Source organism: Nuphar pumila, chromosome 15, assembly GCF_984573655.1.
Source record: "Nuphar pumila chromosome 15, dmNupPumi1.hap1.1, whole genome shotgun sequence".
NCBI classification, from domain to species: domain Eukaryota; kingdom Viridiplantae; phylum Streptophyta; class Magnoliopsida; order Nymphaeales; family Nymphaeaceae; genus Nuphar; species Nuphar pumila.
In genome coordinates, this window is record NC_143263.1 from 3,015,417 (window position 1) to 3,035,364 (window position 19,948).

At 36.7% G+C, this 19,948-nt stretch overlaps 1 protein-coding gene across 4 annotated transcripts in view; it reads left to right on the forward strand.

Moving 5' to 3' along the window:
- The window catches only part of LOC149814142 (plant/protein (DUF810)), a 91,238-nt gene that overhangs the window by 25,751 nt on the left and 45,539 nt on the right, over positions 1-19,948 (forward strand). For all 4 annotated transcript variants that reach the window (XM_089989072.1, XM_089989074.1, XM_089989071.1 and 1 more), the window contains 3 exons: positions 11,230-11,307; positions 14,762-14,947; positions 15,078-15,236. In XM_089989072.1, coding sequence (XP_089845198.1) covers positions 11,230-11,307; positions 14,762-14,947; positions 15,078-15,236 — 423 coding nt within the window. The remainder of the gene's footprint in view (positions 1-11,229; positions 11,308-14,761; positions 14,948-15,077; positions 15,237-19,948) is intronic.

Here is a 19,948-nt window from a genome sequence, read left to right on the forward strand (position 1 = left end):
TCCAACGCCATGTCCTCGGTGAGGTTCAAAGCATTCATATCCTTTCCTATCATCTCCATCCACGTCTTCCTAGGCCTACCCCGACCTCTTTTAACTAATATATTTTCCCATTTCTCCAACCTTCTAACTGGAGCATCATTAGGCCTTCGCCGAATATGTCCAAACCACCGTAAACGATTCTCTCGCATCTTATTTTCAATGGGTGCAACACCTACCTTCTTACGTATCTCTTCGTTCTGAATCTTATCTTTTATTGTATTTCCACACATCCATCTAAGCATCCGCATCTCAGCTACACTCATTTTTTGAATATGATGTCTCTTGGCAGCCCAACATTCCGTACCATATAGTAAAGCGGGTCTAATAGTCGTCCTATAAAACTTTCCCTTCAACCGCAATGGCATTCTACGATCGCACAGCACTCCAGTAGCACTTTTCCATTTCATCCACCCAACCTTTATCCTATGATTTACATCTCCATCAATTTCTCCATACTTTTGAATGATGGATCCCAAATATTTGAAATAATAATTCACCGGTATATCTTGCTCACCAAGCTTCACTACACTCCCATCACTACTTCGTTGCTTACTAAACCGACATTCCATATATTCAGTCTTACTCTTACTCAACTTAAAACCTCTAGCTTCCAATGTCTGTCTCCATAATTCTAACTTAGCATTAACTCCAGCTCTAGACTCATCAATCAAAACAATATCATCAACAAACAAGATACACCACGGTACATTTTCTTGAATTGATCTCGTAAGCTCATCCATCACTATCGCAAATAGGAAAGGGCTTAAAGCAGATCCTTGATGTAACCCAACCGTTATCGGAAAATTGGTTGTCACCCCTCCACAAGTGCGGACATTGGTTACTACTCCTTCATACATATCTTTAATTATACTAATGTACTTGAGAGAAACACCTTTCTTCATCATTGTCCACCAGAGAACGTCCCTAGGTACTCTATCGTATGCCTTCTCTAAATCAATAAAAACCATATGCAAATCTTTGTTCCTCTCTCTATATCTTTCAATAAGTTGTCTAAGAAGATGTATAGCTTCCATAGTTGATCTTCCAGGCATAAAACCAAATTGATTCTCCGATATCATGACAACCTTCCTCAACCTAGACTCAATCACCCTCTCCCAAAGTTTCATAGTATGACTCATGAGTTTTATACCACGATAGTTTGTGCAATCTTGTATATCACCCTTATTCTTATATAAAGGCACCAAAGTACTCTTCCTCCACTCATTAGGCATCTTATTTGTTCGCCAAATCAAGTTAAAAAGATTTGTCAACCATCTTAAACCTTTCTCTCCCAAGCATTTCCAAGCCTCGATAGGTATACCATCTGGGCCAACTGCCCTTCTTGATTTCATTTTCTTCAAAGCCTCTGCAATTTCTTTCTTTTGAATCTTGCGCATGAAGTCACGATTTATCTCATGAAAAGGAATGGAGAAGTCTCCAAGATCTTGAGCATGACTATCATTAAATAACTTATCAAAATAATCTTTCCATCTCTCCTTAATCTCCTCATCTTTGACTAAAACCCTTTGCGTTTCATCTTTGATACATCTAACCATACCCAAATCCTTCGATTTCCTATCTCTCATCTTTGCAAGCCTATAAATATCCTTCTCGCCTTCTTTGGTATCCAACTTGTCATAAACCTCCTTATATACCTTAGCCCTCGCGTTTCGAACAACTTTTTTAGCTTCCTTCTTTGCTATCATATACTTCTCCAAATTCTCATTATCACGACTCTTACTTAGATTTCTATAACACTCTCTTTTAACCTTAATAGCTAATTTGACATCCTCGTTCCACCATGATGTATCCTTACCTAGTGGTGCACCGCCTTTAGACTCACCCAATACCTCCTTAGCTACTTTTCTCATACCACCCGCTATCTTATTCCACATTGATTCTGAATCCTCCTCGAGACACCAATCAACTTCCTTAACTACCTGCTCTACAAACATTCCTTGTTTAGCTCCTTTCAGTGCCCACCACTTAATTCTAGGATCTATCCTATGTCTATCCCTTTTGCGGCCTTGTCTAATTCTAAGATCTAAAATTAAGACTCTATGTTGTGTAGCTACACTTTCTCCTGGTATAACCTTACAATCGATGCAACAACCCCTATCTCTCTTTCTAAGTAGGAAAAAATCTATCTGACTCGTATTAACCCCACTTTTAAATGTTACTAGGTGAGACTCCCTCTTCCTAAACCAAGTGTTTGCTAAGATCATATCATAGGACAAACAAAAATCTAAAATCCTTTCTCCACTTTCATTTCTTTCTCCTATACCATAGCCTCCATGGATATTCTCAAATCCATCCCTACTAATGCCTACATGTCCATTAAGGTCACCGCCGATGAAAAGCTTTTCTCCATAAGATGTCTCTTGTACTACTCCATCTAAATCTTCCCAAAATTGATGCTTAATGGAATCATCTAAACCTACTTGAGGTGCATAAACACTAATAATATTAATAATATCCGTACCTAATACTAATTTAATAAGTAAAATTCTATCACCCTTCCTACGGACCTCAACTACATTATCTATAAACTGACGACTCATAGCAATCCCTACTCCATTCCTATTCCTATTTATTCCTGTATACCAAATCTTATATCCCCAAGGTTCTATCACTTTAGCTTTCTCACCTACCCATTTAGTCTCTTGAAGACATAAAATATCAATCTTTCTCCTACACATAACATCTACTAACTCTACCAACTTACCAGTTAAAGACCCTATGTTCCAAGTGGCTAACCTAATTTTATGGTCTTGGACTAACTTCTTTACCCCCACCCGTCCAACAAAGTGAGGGAACCCTTGCCTATTTGACACCACACCCGGGCGCCGGTGTGACGCGTCGCTTCTGGGCGACGACCTAGCAACCCTTGCACATTTATCACTGCCTCCGGGCCTAGAGAGTACAGCGCGTCGCTCAGTAGGGAACGCCCCAACGAAATTCTCATATTGGTTCATTTTCATAGGATATGACAAAGTTTTTATGCTGGCTGTCACAGGCCTACCGCAACCCTCCTCCTTTATCCGGGCTTGGGACCGGCAGTGTATAACTACACAGGCGGAGTTAAGCCAAAATGGAATTCCAAAATTATTTAAGCCAAAATGGCATTTGTCATCAAAAGTCATGTCCTAGGACTCCCCAACAAAATGGCCTAGCGGAAAGGAAACATAGGCACATTATAGAAACCGCTAGAACATTGCTTGTGTCTAGAAATATTCCAAAAAAATTTTGGGCGGAAGCCGTTCTTACCTCAACCTATCTAATCAATAGAATGCCCTCCTCTAAGTTAAAAAATGCTTCTCCCTATGAGAAACTCTTTAAGTTTTCACCCGATTTTAATCGACTTTGTATTTTTGGTTGCAAATGTTTTGTCCTACTACATAAAAGGGATAAGTTATCTCCCAAAGAAATTGAATGTGTATTTTTTGGATATGGTGAAAATCAAAAAGGGTATAGATGTTATGATTTTAAGAATGATAAACTATATGTTTCAAAAGATGTAACATTTCTCGAAGACGAAAACGGTTTTGATAAAATAGAAGAGACAAATGAAATTGATTATGTATTCTTATATGATCTTATTGATGACATACAAGAAGATTCTCTTGAAAACATAGATGACACTCACGAGGTATCCCCTCTTGACATAACACTCTCAAATGATAATAATTCAAATACAAATGTTCATGATAGCAATGCCAATATAAATGTTTACTCAAGAAGAAATCAAGAAAAACCTATTAGTGCCCTCGAAAAATACTCTCAAATTTCCGAATCCATTGAGGAACCACAAGTTAGGCATTCTTCTAGAATATCAATACCCCCAAATAAGTTTGTCTCCTATGACTCTTTAACTCCCAACTATCGGGCATGTTTGATAACTCTACACTCTTATTTTGAACCAACCCACTATAATCAAGCTAAATCTATACCTCATTGGGTTGAAGCAATGCAAGTTGAACTAAATGCTTTAAAAAAGGCCAATACTTGGGAAGTAGTTGATCTACCCTCACACAAAAAACCTATTGGTTGTCGTTGGGTCTTCAAAGTTAAAACTAAAAGCGATGGCTCGTTGGAACGATATAAAGCAAGATTGGTTGCTAAGGGATACTCCCAAGAATATGGTATTGATTACGAAGAAACATTCGCCCCCGTAGCTCGTATGACAAGTGTCAGATGCTTAATAGCTGTCGCATCAACCAAAAAATGGCCTATTTATCAACTTGACGTAAAAAATGCTTTTTTAAATGGAAGTTTAAGTGAAGAAGTTTATATGGATCCACCACCCGGAATAAATATTAAGCAAGGTCAAACACTTCGGCTTTTAAAGGCATTATATGGTCTTAAACAAGCTCCTAAGGCTTGGTATGATCGTTTTAGTGATATCATGATAAAATTAGGATTTCATTCTTGTTATACTGACACTGCTCTTTTTGTTAAAAATGCAGGTTCTAGTATCGTAATTTTGTTGCTTTATGTTGATGATATGATTATCACTGGAAATGATCAAAGTAGTATTATTAATGTTAAAAATATGTTAAAAGATAATTTTGATATGTCTGATTTAGGTTTTCTCAGATATTTTCTTGGAATTGAGGTTGCATATTCTCCTAGAGGATATATTTTGTCACAGATGAAGCTTGCTGCAGATATATGTTCTAAGTCTGGGATTTCTGATGATAAGAAGGTAGAGACTCCCGAGGTTATTAATGCCAAGTTACGGTTAGAAGATGGGGTTCTTCTGGAAGATCCTACACCGTACCAACAACTCATTGGGTCTCTTACATATTTAACCATCACCAGACCAGATATCACTCATGCGGTTCACTCAGTCAGTCAATTTCAGCATGCTCCTACAACCGTGCATATGAGTGCGGTTCTCCGAATCATTCGCTACATTCGGAATACCATCAATAAAGGGCTATTTCTATCCTCCTCTTCCCCTTTGAATCTTCTTGCTTATACTGATGCAGATTGGGGAGGTAATCCCAATGATCGAGTCTCAACTACTGGTTTTTGTGTCTTTTTAGGGAACTCATTAATTGCCTGGCGATGCAAGAAGCAGCAGAAAGTTTCACTCTCATCCACTGAAGCTGAGTACCGGGCAATGGCAACCACAACAATGGAACTTGTATGGCTTCGCAGTTTGCTTAAAGATATGGGAGTTGATATTACTGAAGCCTCCAAGCTGTGTTGCGACAATAAGAGTGCCATCTATATCGCAAGCAATCATACTTTTCATGAACGTACGAAGCATATCGAAATGGATTGCCACTATGTTCGTGACGAATTTTTACGAGGAACTATTGCTCTGCCATATGTCACTTCAGAATATCAGTTGGCAGACTTCTTCACCAAAGCTCTTCCAGCTCCTCGGTTCATGTTTCTTCTCGGCAAACTTTCCGTCCTTCCCTCGTAAAGTTTGAGGGGGGGTGTTAAAATGTACCTATTATATATATATATATATATATATATATATATATATATATATATATATATATATATATATATATATATTCTGTTTATTACATCAATACCCGATAGGGGTATTTTTGTAATTTCACAGTTGTTTTAGAAAACAACTATTTTTTCCTTTTTGATCAAATGTAATTTTTATTATTTATTTTTTTATTTTATTTTTCTTTTTATTATTTTTGAGGACCAAAAGGGGCTCCAACATAGAAGTCGTTGGAGCCCCCAACGGTCACAAATGTGACCGTTGGGGGCTCCCAACGACTCTATGGGAGCCCCCTTTTGGCTCTCCTTTTGAGGCCCTTTGGCCCTCCTTTTTCCTCCTCCTTCTCTTGTATAAATAGGGGTGATCCCCTTGTGTATTTTCATCTTGGAGAGCTCCTCTCTCATTTCAATAAGAGGCTTTGTATATTGTTGCCTTCTTAAAGGCTTGTGCTTGTATTGTCTCTTCGTGGACTTGTGATATTTTCTCTTTTATTCATTGTTATATGTGCTTGTATGCACTCTTTATATTTCCGCAATATCTCATTACACACACATGCACAATAAGAACACTTGTGCAAAAAAGCACAACCCAATCAATCTCACAAATGCACTAAAGAATAAAAACTTTATTGAACACTTGGGCTTTGACCCAAAGCCATGAGAAATTACAAGGGGAGAACCCCTATTTATAAGTCACCAAAAGGAGCCTTGGAGGAGCTCCACTCATAGACGTTGGAGCCCCTCCAACGGTCACAACACAAATGTGACCGTTGAGGGGCCCAACGTCTAATTGAGTGCCCCCCAAGGTACATTTTGGTACAAAATAAAAAAACAAAAAATAAAAATAAAAAGAAAGAAAAGAAGAATATAATCACATTCACGAAAATGAATGTGCGTAAAATTGAGGAAATGACTAAACTACCCCTATGACTAAAATAATGAAAAATATATATTTTATATATTTAAATGGATAGATACATATACATGTATATCATATATGTATATCTATCATCCTTTATATATATATAATATATAAGGTTACAAGATTTTGGTAATATAATTTAATAATAGGATCCCTGAACCTGAATGTGCCTTCTTCTATAGGATAATCGATAGATTGATAATTTTCATCAATACGCTTGTCATCACTAAATTCACCAGTATCATCATCCTTAGATAGCAATTCAAACAAGAAAGAGTAATCCATATTTTCTTTATGAGATTCAATCTCTTTAAAACCACTCACATTTTCTAGAAAAGTCACATTTCTAGAAACATATAACTTATCATTCTTAATTTCATAGCATCTGAATCCTTTTTGGGTTTCAGAATAGCCAAGAAAAGTGCAAGAAATGACTTTTGGTGAAAGTTTGTCATTTTTATCAGTAAGGACAAAACATTTGATTCTTAGCCTATTGTAATCAGGTTCCTTTTGGTATAATATTTCAAAAGGAGATGTTTTATTTAAGATTTTTGAAGGAAGGCGATTTATGAGACAAACAGATGCAAGAACTGCCTCGGCCCAAAATCATTTTGGAATATTTTGTGAAATAAGCAGAGTTCGAGTAGTCTCAACAATATGTCTATGCTTTCTTTCGGCTAGACCATTCTGTTGAGGAGTTTTGTTACAAGATCTTTGGTGAACGACACCATGATTTTCAAGATAACTTTTAAAATCATTTGAGAGGTATTCACCTCTGGAATCGGTTCTAAGAATTTTTTAGTTCTTTATTAAATTGATTTTTTATCATCATATAATATGTTTTAAATATCGAAAAAACCTCATGTTTATGTTTGAGAAAATATATCCAACAATATCTAGAATAATCATCAACGAAGATAACATAGTAAGAGAATTCTCCTTTAGATGTAATGGGTGCCGGTTCCCACACGTCCGAATGCGCAATTTTAAAAGGTTTTGTAGAAAACATAGATCTTTGTTCAAAAGGTAAGCTTCTCATTTTTTCAAGAATTTAATTATTACAAACAAAGTTGTCTTTACATAGATTTTTGGTAAAATTTAAATAAGAGAACTTAACAATATTAGGATGCCCAAGGCGCTTATGCCAAACATTTATATCTTTATATTGAGCAACATTACAAAAAGAGGTTTTTGGAACTTGTTGATACTCCATGTAGTAGTATAGATCTCCTTTCCTAGATCCTTTTCCAATCAACTTTCCGAACCGACGATCCTGTATCAAACACCTATTTATGAGAATTTGATATCACACCCATGGTCCGATAGTTGAGAGACCGAAAACAAATTTAAATTTAATTTACGGATAAACCTAACTTTGGGAATAAAAAACCTTGTTTTTCAAAACTTCCAATCCCTTTTATTTCAAGAGAAGCACCATCCACAATTGAGACAAAAGAAGGAGATAAATTTTTTGTGTATTCGGAAAGAGCTAAAAAACTTGGGGTCATATGAAAAGAAGCACCCGAATCTAAAAGCCAAGGAATCTTACCAGGAGGAGAGAAGGTAGACATGGCGGCCCCGGAAACGGATCCTTTGAGGAGAGATTGAAGAGTTTCCATAATTTGATTTAGAGATAACGTTCCATTGCTTGAAGTAGATGGTGCTTTCTCCTTATGTGGGTGAAATGCTGTAGACATTGCCACCATCTTCTTCCACTTGGGCCATACTGGCTTAATATGCCTCGGTTCTTTACAAAAATGATAAATTATTTTATTATAGTCTCTCCCTTGATATCTTTCATTTTGGCCTCCTTGAGATTAATTTTGAAATTTGTTGAAATGAGGGGGTTTGTAAGGTTTCATATTGTTCCCCCATCTAGATACAACATAGGCTCCTTCATCTACATCCTTGGAAGGAGTGGCCAATACACTTTGATTGGTTTTATTCATTCCCAATCTCGTTTCTTCTCCACTCAACTTAGTAATAACATCCTCTAGAGGTGGAGATGTAAAAGAAGACAACACAGAGGGTCTAGTTTGTTCAAATTCGGGTCTAAGCTCATTCAAAAAATTAAAGAAATGATTCTCTTCTAGTTGTTTGTGTCTTAATTCAATAGCCTCTCCACTCTACTTAGGTTTTTGGACTACAAGTTCATCCCAAATGGATGATAATTCCCTAAAGTACTTCCTAATAAACATCTCTCCTTATTGGAGAGTTAGAGCCTTTTTTTGAAGGTAATATTTATGGGATAGATCTCTTGAAGTATACATTCTTTCAAGATAATCCCATACTTGAAATGCCTTTTTGAATTTTAGAATATTGGCATTTATCCTTGTTTCTACCGGTGAAAAAATCCATTAGAGAATCTTATAATTCTTCATTTCTCATTCTTCATGTTTTCTATTGTAATCTTCAAAAGCTTTTTCTCTATCTTCTCTTTGAAGAACCTTGATTTCACCCAAGGTTTTAAAACCCGCGACTCAGAACTCGACTCGTTCTTTATTGACTCGTGACTCGGCGGGTCAACTCGGTGACTCGGACCGGGTTTTGTTAACTTTTGATTTTAAAAGAAAAACAATATATAATTGGTCTAAAACCATGTTTTTGAGTAAACATAGTCTCCAAATGTCTGTAAGAATATAAAAACAACTGCAAAGAGCTATAGAGGTTTGCTTGAATAATTGAATTTGATATCTATACAAGCACTTTGACTAATTCATGACTTGAATTATAGGATTTGGTCACAATGAGTTCAGTCTGCTACTACCTAAGGTTCCTAAAATGGCCAATCATATATGCTAGCTTGTTTTAAAAGTTTTAATTCCCTCTCTAACAAATCCATAAATGTAAAATAGGGATATATGTGCATATTGAAAGTTTACAGAATGCCCAATATCAACATAAATAAGCAATTTTCTCATGTATAAAACTATGCAGAAAATATATTAATGACACAACTATAAAAAGACTACTAATATTTGAATATGTACAATGCTTGTTCACATAACAAATGGATGGTGAAACCTAAATGTGACTTCTCATAGGCACAGTTGACCCTCCATATATAGTGAGAATCATTTCTTTAAAATATTTTGCTAGAATAAGTTGATAACACAGGGTGAACAGTAGTTCGAACAACATGGAGATTTTATTCTATGGATTTAAATGCTTTTTTATCTTTAAATGATTTTTATTTTCTTTTTTATACAAAATCTGGGGGTAACCCTTGTTAAAATATATGTACTTATATATTTCAAAACTGTAATTTGAAACTCAAAAAACAAATTTCAAACATCCCAAAACTCGCCCGAGTCAAGCCGAGTCAGGACGAGTCAAGCCCGAGTTTTGGCTAACCGAGTTTGCCTTACTGGGTTGACTCGCTGGAGGGCTGAGCTGAGCCGAGTCAACGAGTTGACTCGGCGAGTTTTAAAACACTGATTTCACCTTTCTCAACAATGGTGATTTTCGGTTCGGGTTCGGGAATGGTACCTTGGACATACCCCTAAAGTCCCTTTCCTTTAATGTGGGCTTCTATGTTTTCGGCCCAAACATGATAGTTGGACCCATTGAGCTTAAACCCAAGAAAGAAGTGAGAATCTTTTTCTCCAATGAAGAAGCCTTAAAGAATGAGGAAATATATTGGAAAAATTGAGAGAGATTACCAAAATAGATCTTCTTTCCTTTCTTTGATCACTCCTCAATATTTGCATGAAGACTTGGTGCACCAAAGAAAATAAAGAGGTGAGCACGAACTTCGAGGTAAGATTGTCGGAAACTCCTTCTATAACCTTGCTCTGATACCATGTAAAGAATACCTCAAGAGAGATAATGTGCACTATGAGCACAAACACCACAAAGAGATATGTGCACAAAGGCACAAGAACGTTTAGGACAAATGTACACAAAGATAAAAAAAAAAAAAACTCAAATGCTCAAAGGCATAAAAATATAAGAAATTTATATTGAAGAAATTGGAGAGCATAAGCTCCAAAGAAGGAGTTTACAAAGGGGAGAAGACCCCTATATATAACACACAAAAAGGGGGCCTTGGAGAGGTTCCAATGTGATTGTTGGAGCCCCTCCAACGGTCACAAATGTGACTGTTGGAGGGGCCCAACGATCATATTGGGTCCCTCCAATGGCAAATCAAAAAGAATGAAAAAAGAAAAGTAAAAAAAGAAAAAGAAAAAGTAAAAAGAAAAAGAAAAAGTAAAAAGAAAAAGGAAAATTACATGCACATTCCAAAGGGAATATTCACAAAAGGGAAAAGACTAAATTACCCTTGATCAGGTTTTACAAAAGAGAATATATATATATATATATATATATATATATATATATATATAGCGATACATATACATATATACATAATATATATGTATGTGTCTCTCTCTCTCTCTATATATATATGTTTACATAGAGCGTACATGAGAGCATTTTAACAGGTACTAGGAAATTATTTTGTGGTTTATGTATCTCTTTATGAAAATGCATTGTTTTCATTGAATTTATTTGCAAAATAAAGAATCATTATTAATTGTTTCACGAAGTTAAGCTGTGTGATTTTATTGTTACTAAATCAGAATTTCATAAGCAATTTTCAGCATGAAGGAATGTCCATATACATATTCTGTTATGCAATGTAAATGTGCATAGATGGGTTTGGGATGCATAGATGGGTTTGGGATGAGATATCAAGCGACAAAATAATGCATGGAAAAAGAAGTTTTTTGAGATATAGTATTAATGCTTGTTTTTGCACATGGTTGATTCAATTCCCTCATGGCATGCAGGGGAGAGAGTCATCTGTCACAGATCGCGAACAGATTGAGGCTTACATCTCTGCTTCTGTCAAAGCTGCATTTGCAAGGGTAAATGTTTGTGTTTGTTCTTTTTCCTACCGTTGTTCATGATTATGTTTACTGGAGTTCACTTATATAACATGTACTTGCCATACTGCATTAGCAGCAGGTATTGTATGTCTAGTATGAAACTGCAAATTCACACACACACACACATGCACACTTGATCATCCACATATATGCACATACATATGCATTCACACAAACAACAAGATTTTCATCAATCTCGTGATATTTTGTCATTATGGGCAATACATATGCATGCATCCTTGCGCGCACGCATACACACAAAAACAGCCATACTCATACACCATTTTATGAAAAACACCATGTCACACCAGCCATATCCATGTTTTACATACAGATACCTACATCCATGTGACAAAGCTTTCAAGGAAATTTCTTTCAGGTGTAGCTAGGACAGTATTTATCCAGTTAAGACATTTGTTTAAATTCTAAATGCCTAAAAATAAGTTTAGTCAAAAGGATTATGGACTCTCAAATAGTTGATAATATCATATAATGTGAAGTGTATCATCTAATATGTTATACTATGTTCCTTCAACTCATGCTATATTTATGGAGCAGATTGCCCAAGAAAATGTTCCTTCTCAGACCGCATATATGGCATCAGCACCTCTTTAAACTGCAACATGAAGATATCTCATGATGATCTAAATCAGATTGTGACACCCTTTAATTGATACTGGTTTTTGCATGAGCTTTAGAGAAAACAAATGTGATGCTTTTATCATATAGCATTCCACGTTTGGCCCCCACTGTGGGGCTATACCCCTCCTCAAGAATAAGAAATGTCTTCAACCATCAGGCATTTTGTCATTTTTTGATCCCTGGCACTTACATGGAAATATTATAGTAAACCAACACGTGGAATCTAGTGGCCAATGATATCTTTCAATGCTACGAGGACTGAAAATGTGAGACATTACATTCATATGATGCATACCTCAGAAATTCCCACGAACGGGAAGAAATGGGAGGTGATAAAAAATGATATCCTTTCAAAAGTAGATAAAAATGAGAAGTGATAAAAAATGGCATGATGGCATCCTTTCAAAAGAAGATAAAAATGGAAAGTGATAAAAAATGCCATACTTTCAAAAGAAGATAAATAATAAGTCATAAAAGATTATCAATCTTATATGGCAAATTCAGCACTAAATCATGGAGAACTGATGTTTCTAAGCCATGGTAGCATGTTGGATGTAGATTATATTCTAAGTAGTACGACTAGTAAGATCAGGGATCCCATCATGCATAAGTCAAACAATACACCATGAATCATAAGATTCCTGGTTAGCCATGGAAAATAAGATATTATTATAGAAGTAAAAGTGAAGAATGAGGTGAGACTATAGGACATCATGCACATACATATGCAGTATGTAATATATGCATATATGGCAGCGTTCAGAAGTAGTACGAGCCTAAGAAGCCAATCTTAGATTGTTCAAGCTCAAGTTGTTTAGGCTTAGATCCATCTTGGACTCCGGCTTGTTAGCTTGGAGTGCAACTCGCCACAAGTTGACATAAGTCTCCACGGACTTTTTAAAAAAACAGGTTGACAACAGTAGGAATCGACTTTTGGGATCTTCCCATAAGCATAAGTCTTAGTAAAAAAATAGGTAAAGGTAAAGAAAGCCTTATCACTACCAGTTGTGCTTTATACCTCTCAATCGACCCATCTCCTTGAACTTAAGGGTGTAATTGAATAATGATAAAGTTTACAAGGAATACAAGAGGGCTATAAGCTAATAACACACACCACTAAGGGCAATACAAAGGCCACTAAGGGCAATACAAATGCACTAAGACATAGAGCAAGAGAGCACCACGTAAAAAATAAATATTTTTATTGATGAATAATGCTCACAAAAAGCACACATTACAGTGGGCAAGATGCCCATATATATATACACAAAGAGAGGATGAGGAACAGTCAACTAACACTAGTCTAAGTAGCTGTTAGACTAGCCGCTAGGCATGGCCTCACAACTAGCTGTTAGACTAGTTAGCAAAAAGCAAAAAAGAAGAAGAAGAAAAGAAAAATAGTACAAAAAACAATATATATATATATTATATACATGTATACACACACATATATCTATATATATAATATACATCAATATTTAACAGAGGGTGTATACCAACAGCCAACTGGACTAGTTGCCTCAAGATCTTGTTCTTCAGGGCTTCCATCGCTTCTTCCATAGCCTTTATCCATTCAGGATGAGACATAGGGATGTCAATGAATCAGATTTTATCTGATATCTGACCGAATTTGATTCCATTTAGTTGCATTTGGTAAGCCAAAACCATATCCTATTATAACCAGACGCAGATATGGTTTTGATTTTTTGTGATGAAATTCGACAAATATCTGAATTTTGTGGATATTCAAATCTGTTTACATATAAAAAAAAGAGAATCTGGTATGAGCTTTTCACCATCCGAATCCGAATCCGAATCCGTTTAGCCAACATCTGATTAGTCAAATATGGTATTGGCCACATCCGATCTGAATTCGAACCGTTTACGTCCCTAATGAGACAGCACTTCAATAAGGCAGTTCTCCATGGGATGAAATGGCTGAGATAAAGGCCCTATAAGAGGATAACAATGCTTGATAGGAAATGAAAAGTAGGATAGATTGTCTCCCTTTGAGTGCAATAGGAAGATCAGAGTCTAAGTTTGAAGGAGGCAAATGAGGAGGTGAGTAAGCTCCAGAGGTTTCTCCCTCTTCCCTTTGGTGTTATTCCTATTCCTCCTCCCCATCTCTCTCCTGTTGTCCACAAACGCTTTGATGGGAACAAACCAAATGTTAATCAGCCTGGAATGACACGGTCAACTTAAATCCAAACTTATGTGAGAAAAGAGGAGACAGAATCTAAAGAATCAACGACTGCTCACCAATCTTCCTCATAGCCAAATACTTCAACCATACAATGTGATGGATGAGAGCCTACATGAGCTAAGCCTTCTGAGCACCCTTTGTCAAATTCAACTTGGTAATGCAAATGAGCTGGCTCATCTCTTGGCTCGTTGAGCCTGTTTTATGAGACAAAACAGACTTTCTACAAACTGCATCAGCCTGAGCCACGCAATACACAGTTCATTTCCAGGTCCTACACAGAATCTCCCAGCACACTGAAGTGCCAGTGTCATCAGTTGTGCGGGATTTGAAAGCATCTTTTTTAGGTGGTGGCAAATGTATAATATAAATGCTCGTCCACTGAAGCATATATAACTTTTTTAATAATACAAGCATGACAAGAAATAGTATTTTCTTGTTATCAATGTTATTTGAATATATTCTTTCTGTGACTTCCGGTCTATTTCTGACACTCCTAGCCTTTCTCAACTTCAAATCATGTTTCAAGTTTTTAACTTGTTTTCCATCTGGCAGAGAAAATATAATTACTTTTTTCTTGTTATTTGATAGCTTTTTCAAGGTGTTGAGGGTATACCTGAAGCAGTCAGAGAACATCCTTTAGCATCATTGGCGGAAGAATTGAGGAAACTTTTAAGGAAAGAGTCAACCACATTCTCACCTGTACTATCTCGCCGGCATCCACAGGCTGTTGCTATATCTGCTTCTCTGCTGCATCGGCTGTATGGAAGCCGTTTGGTAAGATTATTTTTATCTGTCAGATTTATCTTCACATTAGTCTTCGACTCTTCCCCCTGTTTGTTTGTTTGATGCATCAAAACTTAGATGATGTTTAATAATCATTTGTGTCTTTATTCTATTTTTTCAGAGACCATTTCTAGATGGAGCTGAGCACCTTACTGAAGATGTAGTGTCTGTGTTTTCAGCAGCTGATGGTTTAGAGAGGTATATGATGGGAGTGGTTGTGACTTCATGTGAAGATGAAATGATTGATGAATGTTACAAGAAAAAAATAACTCCATACCAGGTACATCTCTTATCTTTCATCTTTCTTATTTAGCGTTTGAAATCTTGAGTGCTATTTTGCTATTGCAGATTGTGCTCATCTTAACTATTTCCTTTTGAAACTATTGTTCATTTTCCACAGTTTCCCAAATGCTTGAAAATTGGTTACAGTTTTTTTTAGCATATCACCTGCAATCACTGTTTGACAACACATAGTATGTTAGAGCATCATTCCTACATCTTGAAGAAAGTTCATGGTTTATGATTTAATGTGTCTGTTTCATAGATTGTTGAATGCTTATGAGGTTTTTTCATACTTGGCAACCATGGAAAGTTCTTGGTTGACCCTACATATTATCATGCTACTGTGCTGTGATATTTTAGAACCTTTTTCGCTGACATAGTTCAAAAACCCATAAACTTGTGATAATAATAAAAAACTACACATAGTAGAAAGAATTATATGTAAAGCAGTTAAGGTAGAAATATCTATGAATAAAAGACAATTAAACAACAATAATTATTTAACTTAGCGAAAATATAAGGTGGTTCTGTACCATGGTACCATATTGTTATACACTCTTTTTTGTATGGATCTAGCCACCAAATGGTAGATCTAACCGTACAGATGTGTGCATGATTTATTCGCTATATTAGATGGTTTTATCATGTCTAATACATCATAAGATCCTATTTTTGAGACAGTGAAAATCATCGATTCACAATTCATGAAAATAAAGGTTGTAACGACCCCAACTTATACCTCTTGAAAATGCGTAATTTTTTTTTTAAACCCATTGCAGAAACATCCCTAGAGACCCGAGGCCTTTACAGTTCCATTCACCATTGGATAACCCAACCAACCACAAGGGATCTTACATTTATCATCCATACCAAACCAGACCAAACTTTTATTGAATAATTAATGACAAGTCTAGAGACAACTGCATAAATGAAGAATTCAGAGTGCAGTAACAACTAAATAAAACGAAAAGGAAATAAAAGAAGGCTGAGCAACACTGTCCATCTGTGATCTGTTTAGCAAGTGCGTGACACCGTAACTTCCCCAGAAACTAGTCGCTCCACTGGTCTCATGCAGTTGCGAAAAACCACAAATAGAGGGTGTCAAAAATCCAAAAAATTCTGCATACGAATCCCTCTAATAAAATCAATGAACATGAAGAATACAGATAAGATTTCCTACAATAATTCAGAGGAATCTAATTATGACAATTACATAATTCAAGTAAGCATTCATGCAATGGGGAGCATTTATTAAGCATGGAGGAACATTTAACAAATAACAGAGTTACAATTTAAGTAAGCAAGACATTTAACATGCATTAGAACTCAAGCATTATGCATCCACCAACATGTAATAATTAAGCGAGCAGGAAAAATGCGCATGATCTAATGCATAGCAGGAATATGCATGATTCATATGCAATGCATCAATACTGTATTATCTTTCGTTAGAGTTTTCTTTTCCATATGCATGCCCTATTAAATGCCTACAATTTAAGTTTCTCTTTTTAATTACCGTTGCCCGCGGATACACCAAAAGGGTAAAATCCCCGAGGTCAAGTTAGGTTCTCAGGGTAGCTTAGCACACAATTTGTATTTTATTACTAGGTTCCAAACTTAGCCCTTGACCCAAACAACCTTCAGAACATTAGACCACCCATCTAATGTCGGGGACAATAGAGACCACTCATTCCCAAGTGTCATTTTTCTTGGTATATCAAAACAACAACTACGTCTACACCACCCCCAGGTAAAGTAACAAACTCTTTCTAAAACCGTGGCCAGAAGAAAGAACCCTAATATTGGGTTCAGGGGTCAAAGTAAAGCACATAGAGTTTTAGTATCCTCTTGGTCCTCCAAACCAAATATCTAAGAGTCCCGTACTCCCGACGAGACATCTTAGAAAGTACATTACACTGTTCTTTTATTATTATTATTTTGATTATTATTATCCCATTTCTTTCATTTGCAACTCAGCACACAAACATAGGCAACAACTCACATCTACCCCTACGAGAGCCATCACGGGATTCCCACCCGTGGAACCACAAAACAATGTAATGAAGTGCAGTGTAAACTATTAATGTGATTTCTACGATGCATTTAAAATAAATAAAGGAGCAAACCACAGCTCGTGGCCCACCTAGCCCACAATGATTCATTTTGATCATCGATGCACCATATGCAAAAACCAACCTAATATGTCATTTATAACACAAATCACATATTCCAAATGCATATTCATATATGCAAACCTTTATCATGCGTATGAAACAAAAATATTCATTAGCATGCATTTACTTAATTCATGTGCAACTATGTCAAGTGCATTATTTTATTTGCATACACATATCCACGCCAATGCATATTCCCTTTGAATGTAGGTGCTCATGTAAATGCATATTCCCATCAATCGTGCATGTTCATGTCAATTGCATGATATCGATAAACTTGCATATACATATCAATACATGTTCCCATCATGTGCATACATACTTATCAATGCATGTCTTTCATTGAAATAAACATCACATGCACATTTTTATCAAGTGCGTAGATAACTATCAATGCACTGTTTCTATTTGGAATAAACATTAATTCACAATTTTTCTTCAAGTGCATATATAGCTGTAATTGAAATGCTTTCTTTGAAATTACTCATACACATCATTACATATTTGCATCGAACGTGTAGATGTAACTGTCAACGCATGCCTTCATTTGGATGAAACACACACCCTTAGATGCACAGCACTGTTAATGTACTATTCCCTTTTTTTTTTTTGAGAGAGAGGTTAACACCCAGTTGGCTGGGGTTTCAAACAGACCCAGCCGACCTTAGCCGACTGGGTCTGATTTGGACAGACACCAGACCGGGCCTGGCAGTGGGTTGCCAGGCCGGGCTAGTTGAGCCAGCCCAGCCGACCCTGTTGGCTGGGCCTGACAGCCCATACACAGGCCTAGCCCGGGCCTGTGTGTGTGGGCTGTCAGGGTGTCGAGATCCCCCTTGCCAGGACAATCCAGAGGTGATTGAGAAAACAGCATTAAAAAAAAAACATGACAACGAAAGCAGTAGAAAACACAGAAACAAAAAGAAACTAAATCAAAACATGGGTTAGGATGACAGAAGATAATGACAAAAGAGATGTCCATTATCATCATAACAAGAGAAAATAGGTTACAAACTGAAAATTGCTACTAATTTGCGATAACTAGAATCTAGCAAACAATCAGCTGAGTTAAACTGAGTGTAGCCCAAGGGAGAGCCTAATCAAAATCCTTGAACAACACTCCATGGAAAAATAGAACTAAATATGATCTTGTACATGTCAATGCATGCACACTATCAATCAGCATGATTTGAAATTAATGTTAGAATGTAAACTGGTCTAACCCTTTGTTCATTACTAATAACATAGTAATGCAGATTTATGTATTCTCATCACTATCACAACCCTCAGCACAGCACACTTTCCCACGGTTTATCATGCCACCTTTATTTAAAGATTTTGACCAACAGCTGTGTGCAGTTGACAAAGACTAGATGGTGGAACACGACAGTTACTCTCACCAACCATATCATACATTGAATGCAGTTGGGTCCACCGCCACCATATCTCATGACCCCAGTAGGTATTTCATATAAACAGCAGTCACCATACCAAATATCTTCAGACATGGAATCAATCAGTGGGGCTGAAAGGAGGAAATAAGAAGATACTTCATTTCTTTTCTCTCGCAGTCCATGCCTTGCAAATCTTGGCAATATATTACCAATAAACTCAGACCTGCTATCACGCTTACAACTAAAGATTACAAAAATCCATTTTCTGTACATAATCTCCTATTCATTTCTCGATTGCACAAAGCAATGTGGTCACTCCTGTACTCTGTACATTATCTCAGAAGCCAAGATTCCTTCTTGACCAACAAATTCACCAGCAATATCTTTTCATTTTCTACATCACCTAATTCATTTCGCCAAACAACAACAAAAATCTAGCAACAGCCTGTTTTACACAACCCACTAGAGACCTCGAATTTTCACTGTGTGTGTGGGTTAAAAGAACCTTAATAAAAGGAAAACAACCAAATTCTGAATGCCCGACAAAAGAAAAACCAAAATACTCAATATTATCCATAAGAAGCCATGATTTTAAAGGAAAAAAAAGGAAAAGAAACGGTGGTGAAATATGAGCAGTTACAGATTTTTAATCCAGTTATGCATGCTTACACCATGGATTCCATAGCAACAAAAATCTGAAAAACCCCCAAATCGGTGATTTGGGGTTTTTCTGTAGCATCAACCACAAGAAAAAAAAACCGTGACTAAGAAACTCGATTTGGGTTTCCTTGGTAGTCTAATCGTGCATGAAAACTCCACCCACAATCGATACCTCACTCAGATCATGAGAGAGAACCCGTACCTCAAAAATCCGTGCTTTGGAGGCGGTTGCTGCGAGTGGGAGGTTCCGCCGGCGTCGATTGCTCCGCTGTCGAGCACGGGCCGAAAGGGAGAGCGAGAAGGAGAGATAGAGAACTAGAGAGAGAGAGAGAGAGAGAGAGAGAGAGAGAGAGAGAGAGAGAGAGAGAGAGAGAGAGAAGGTGGAAGAGAAGGGGTTCGGGACCCCTATTTGAAGAAGGGTGACCCCTGAAAAGGGAGGGGATAGGCTTTCCCCCCTTTCCCTCCGACCACCTCGCACAACCCCT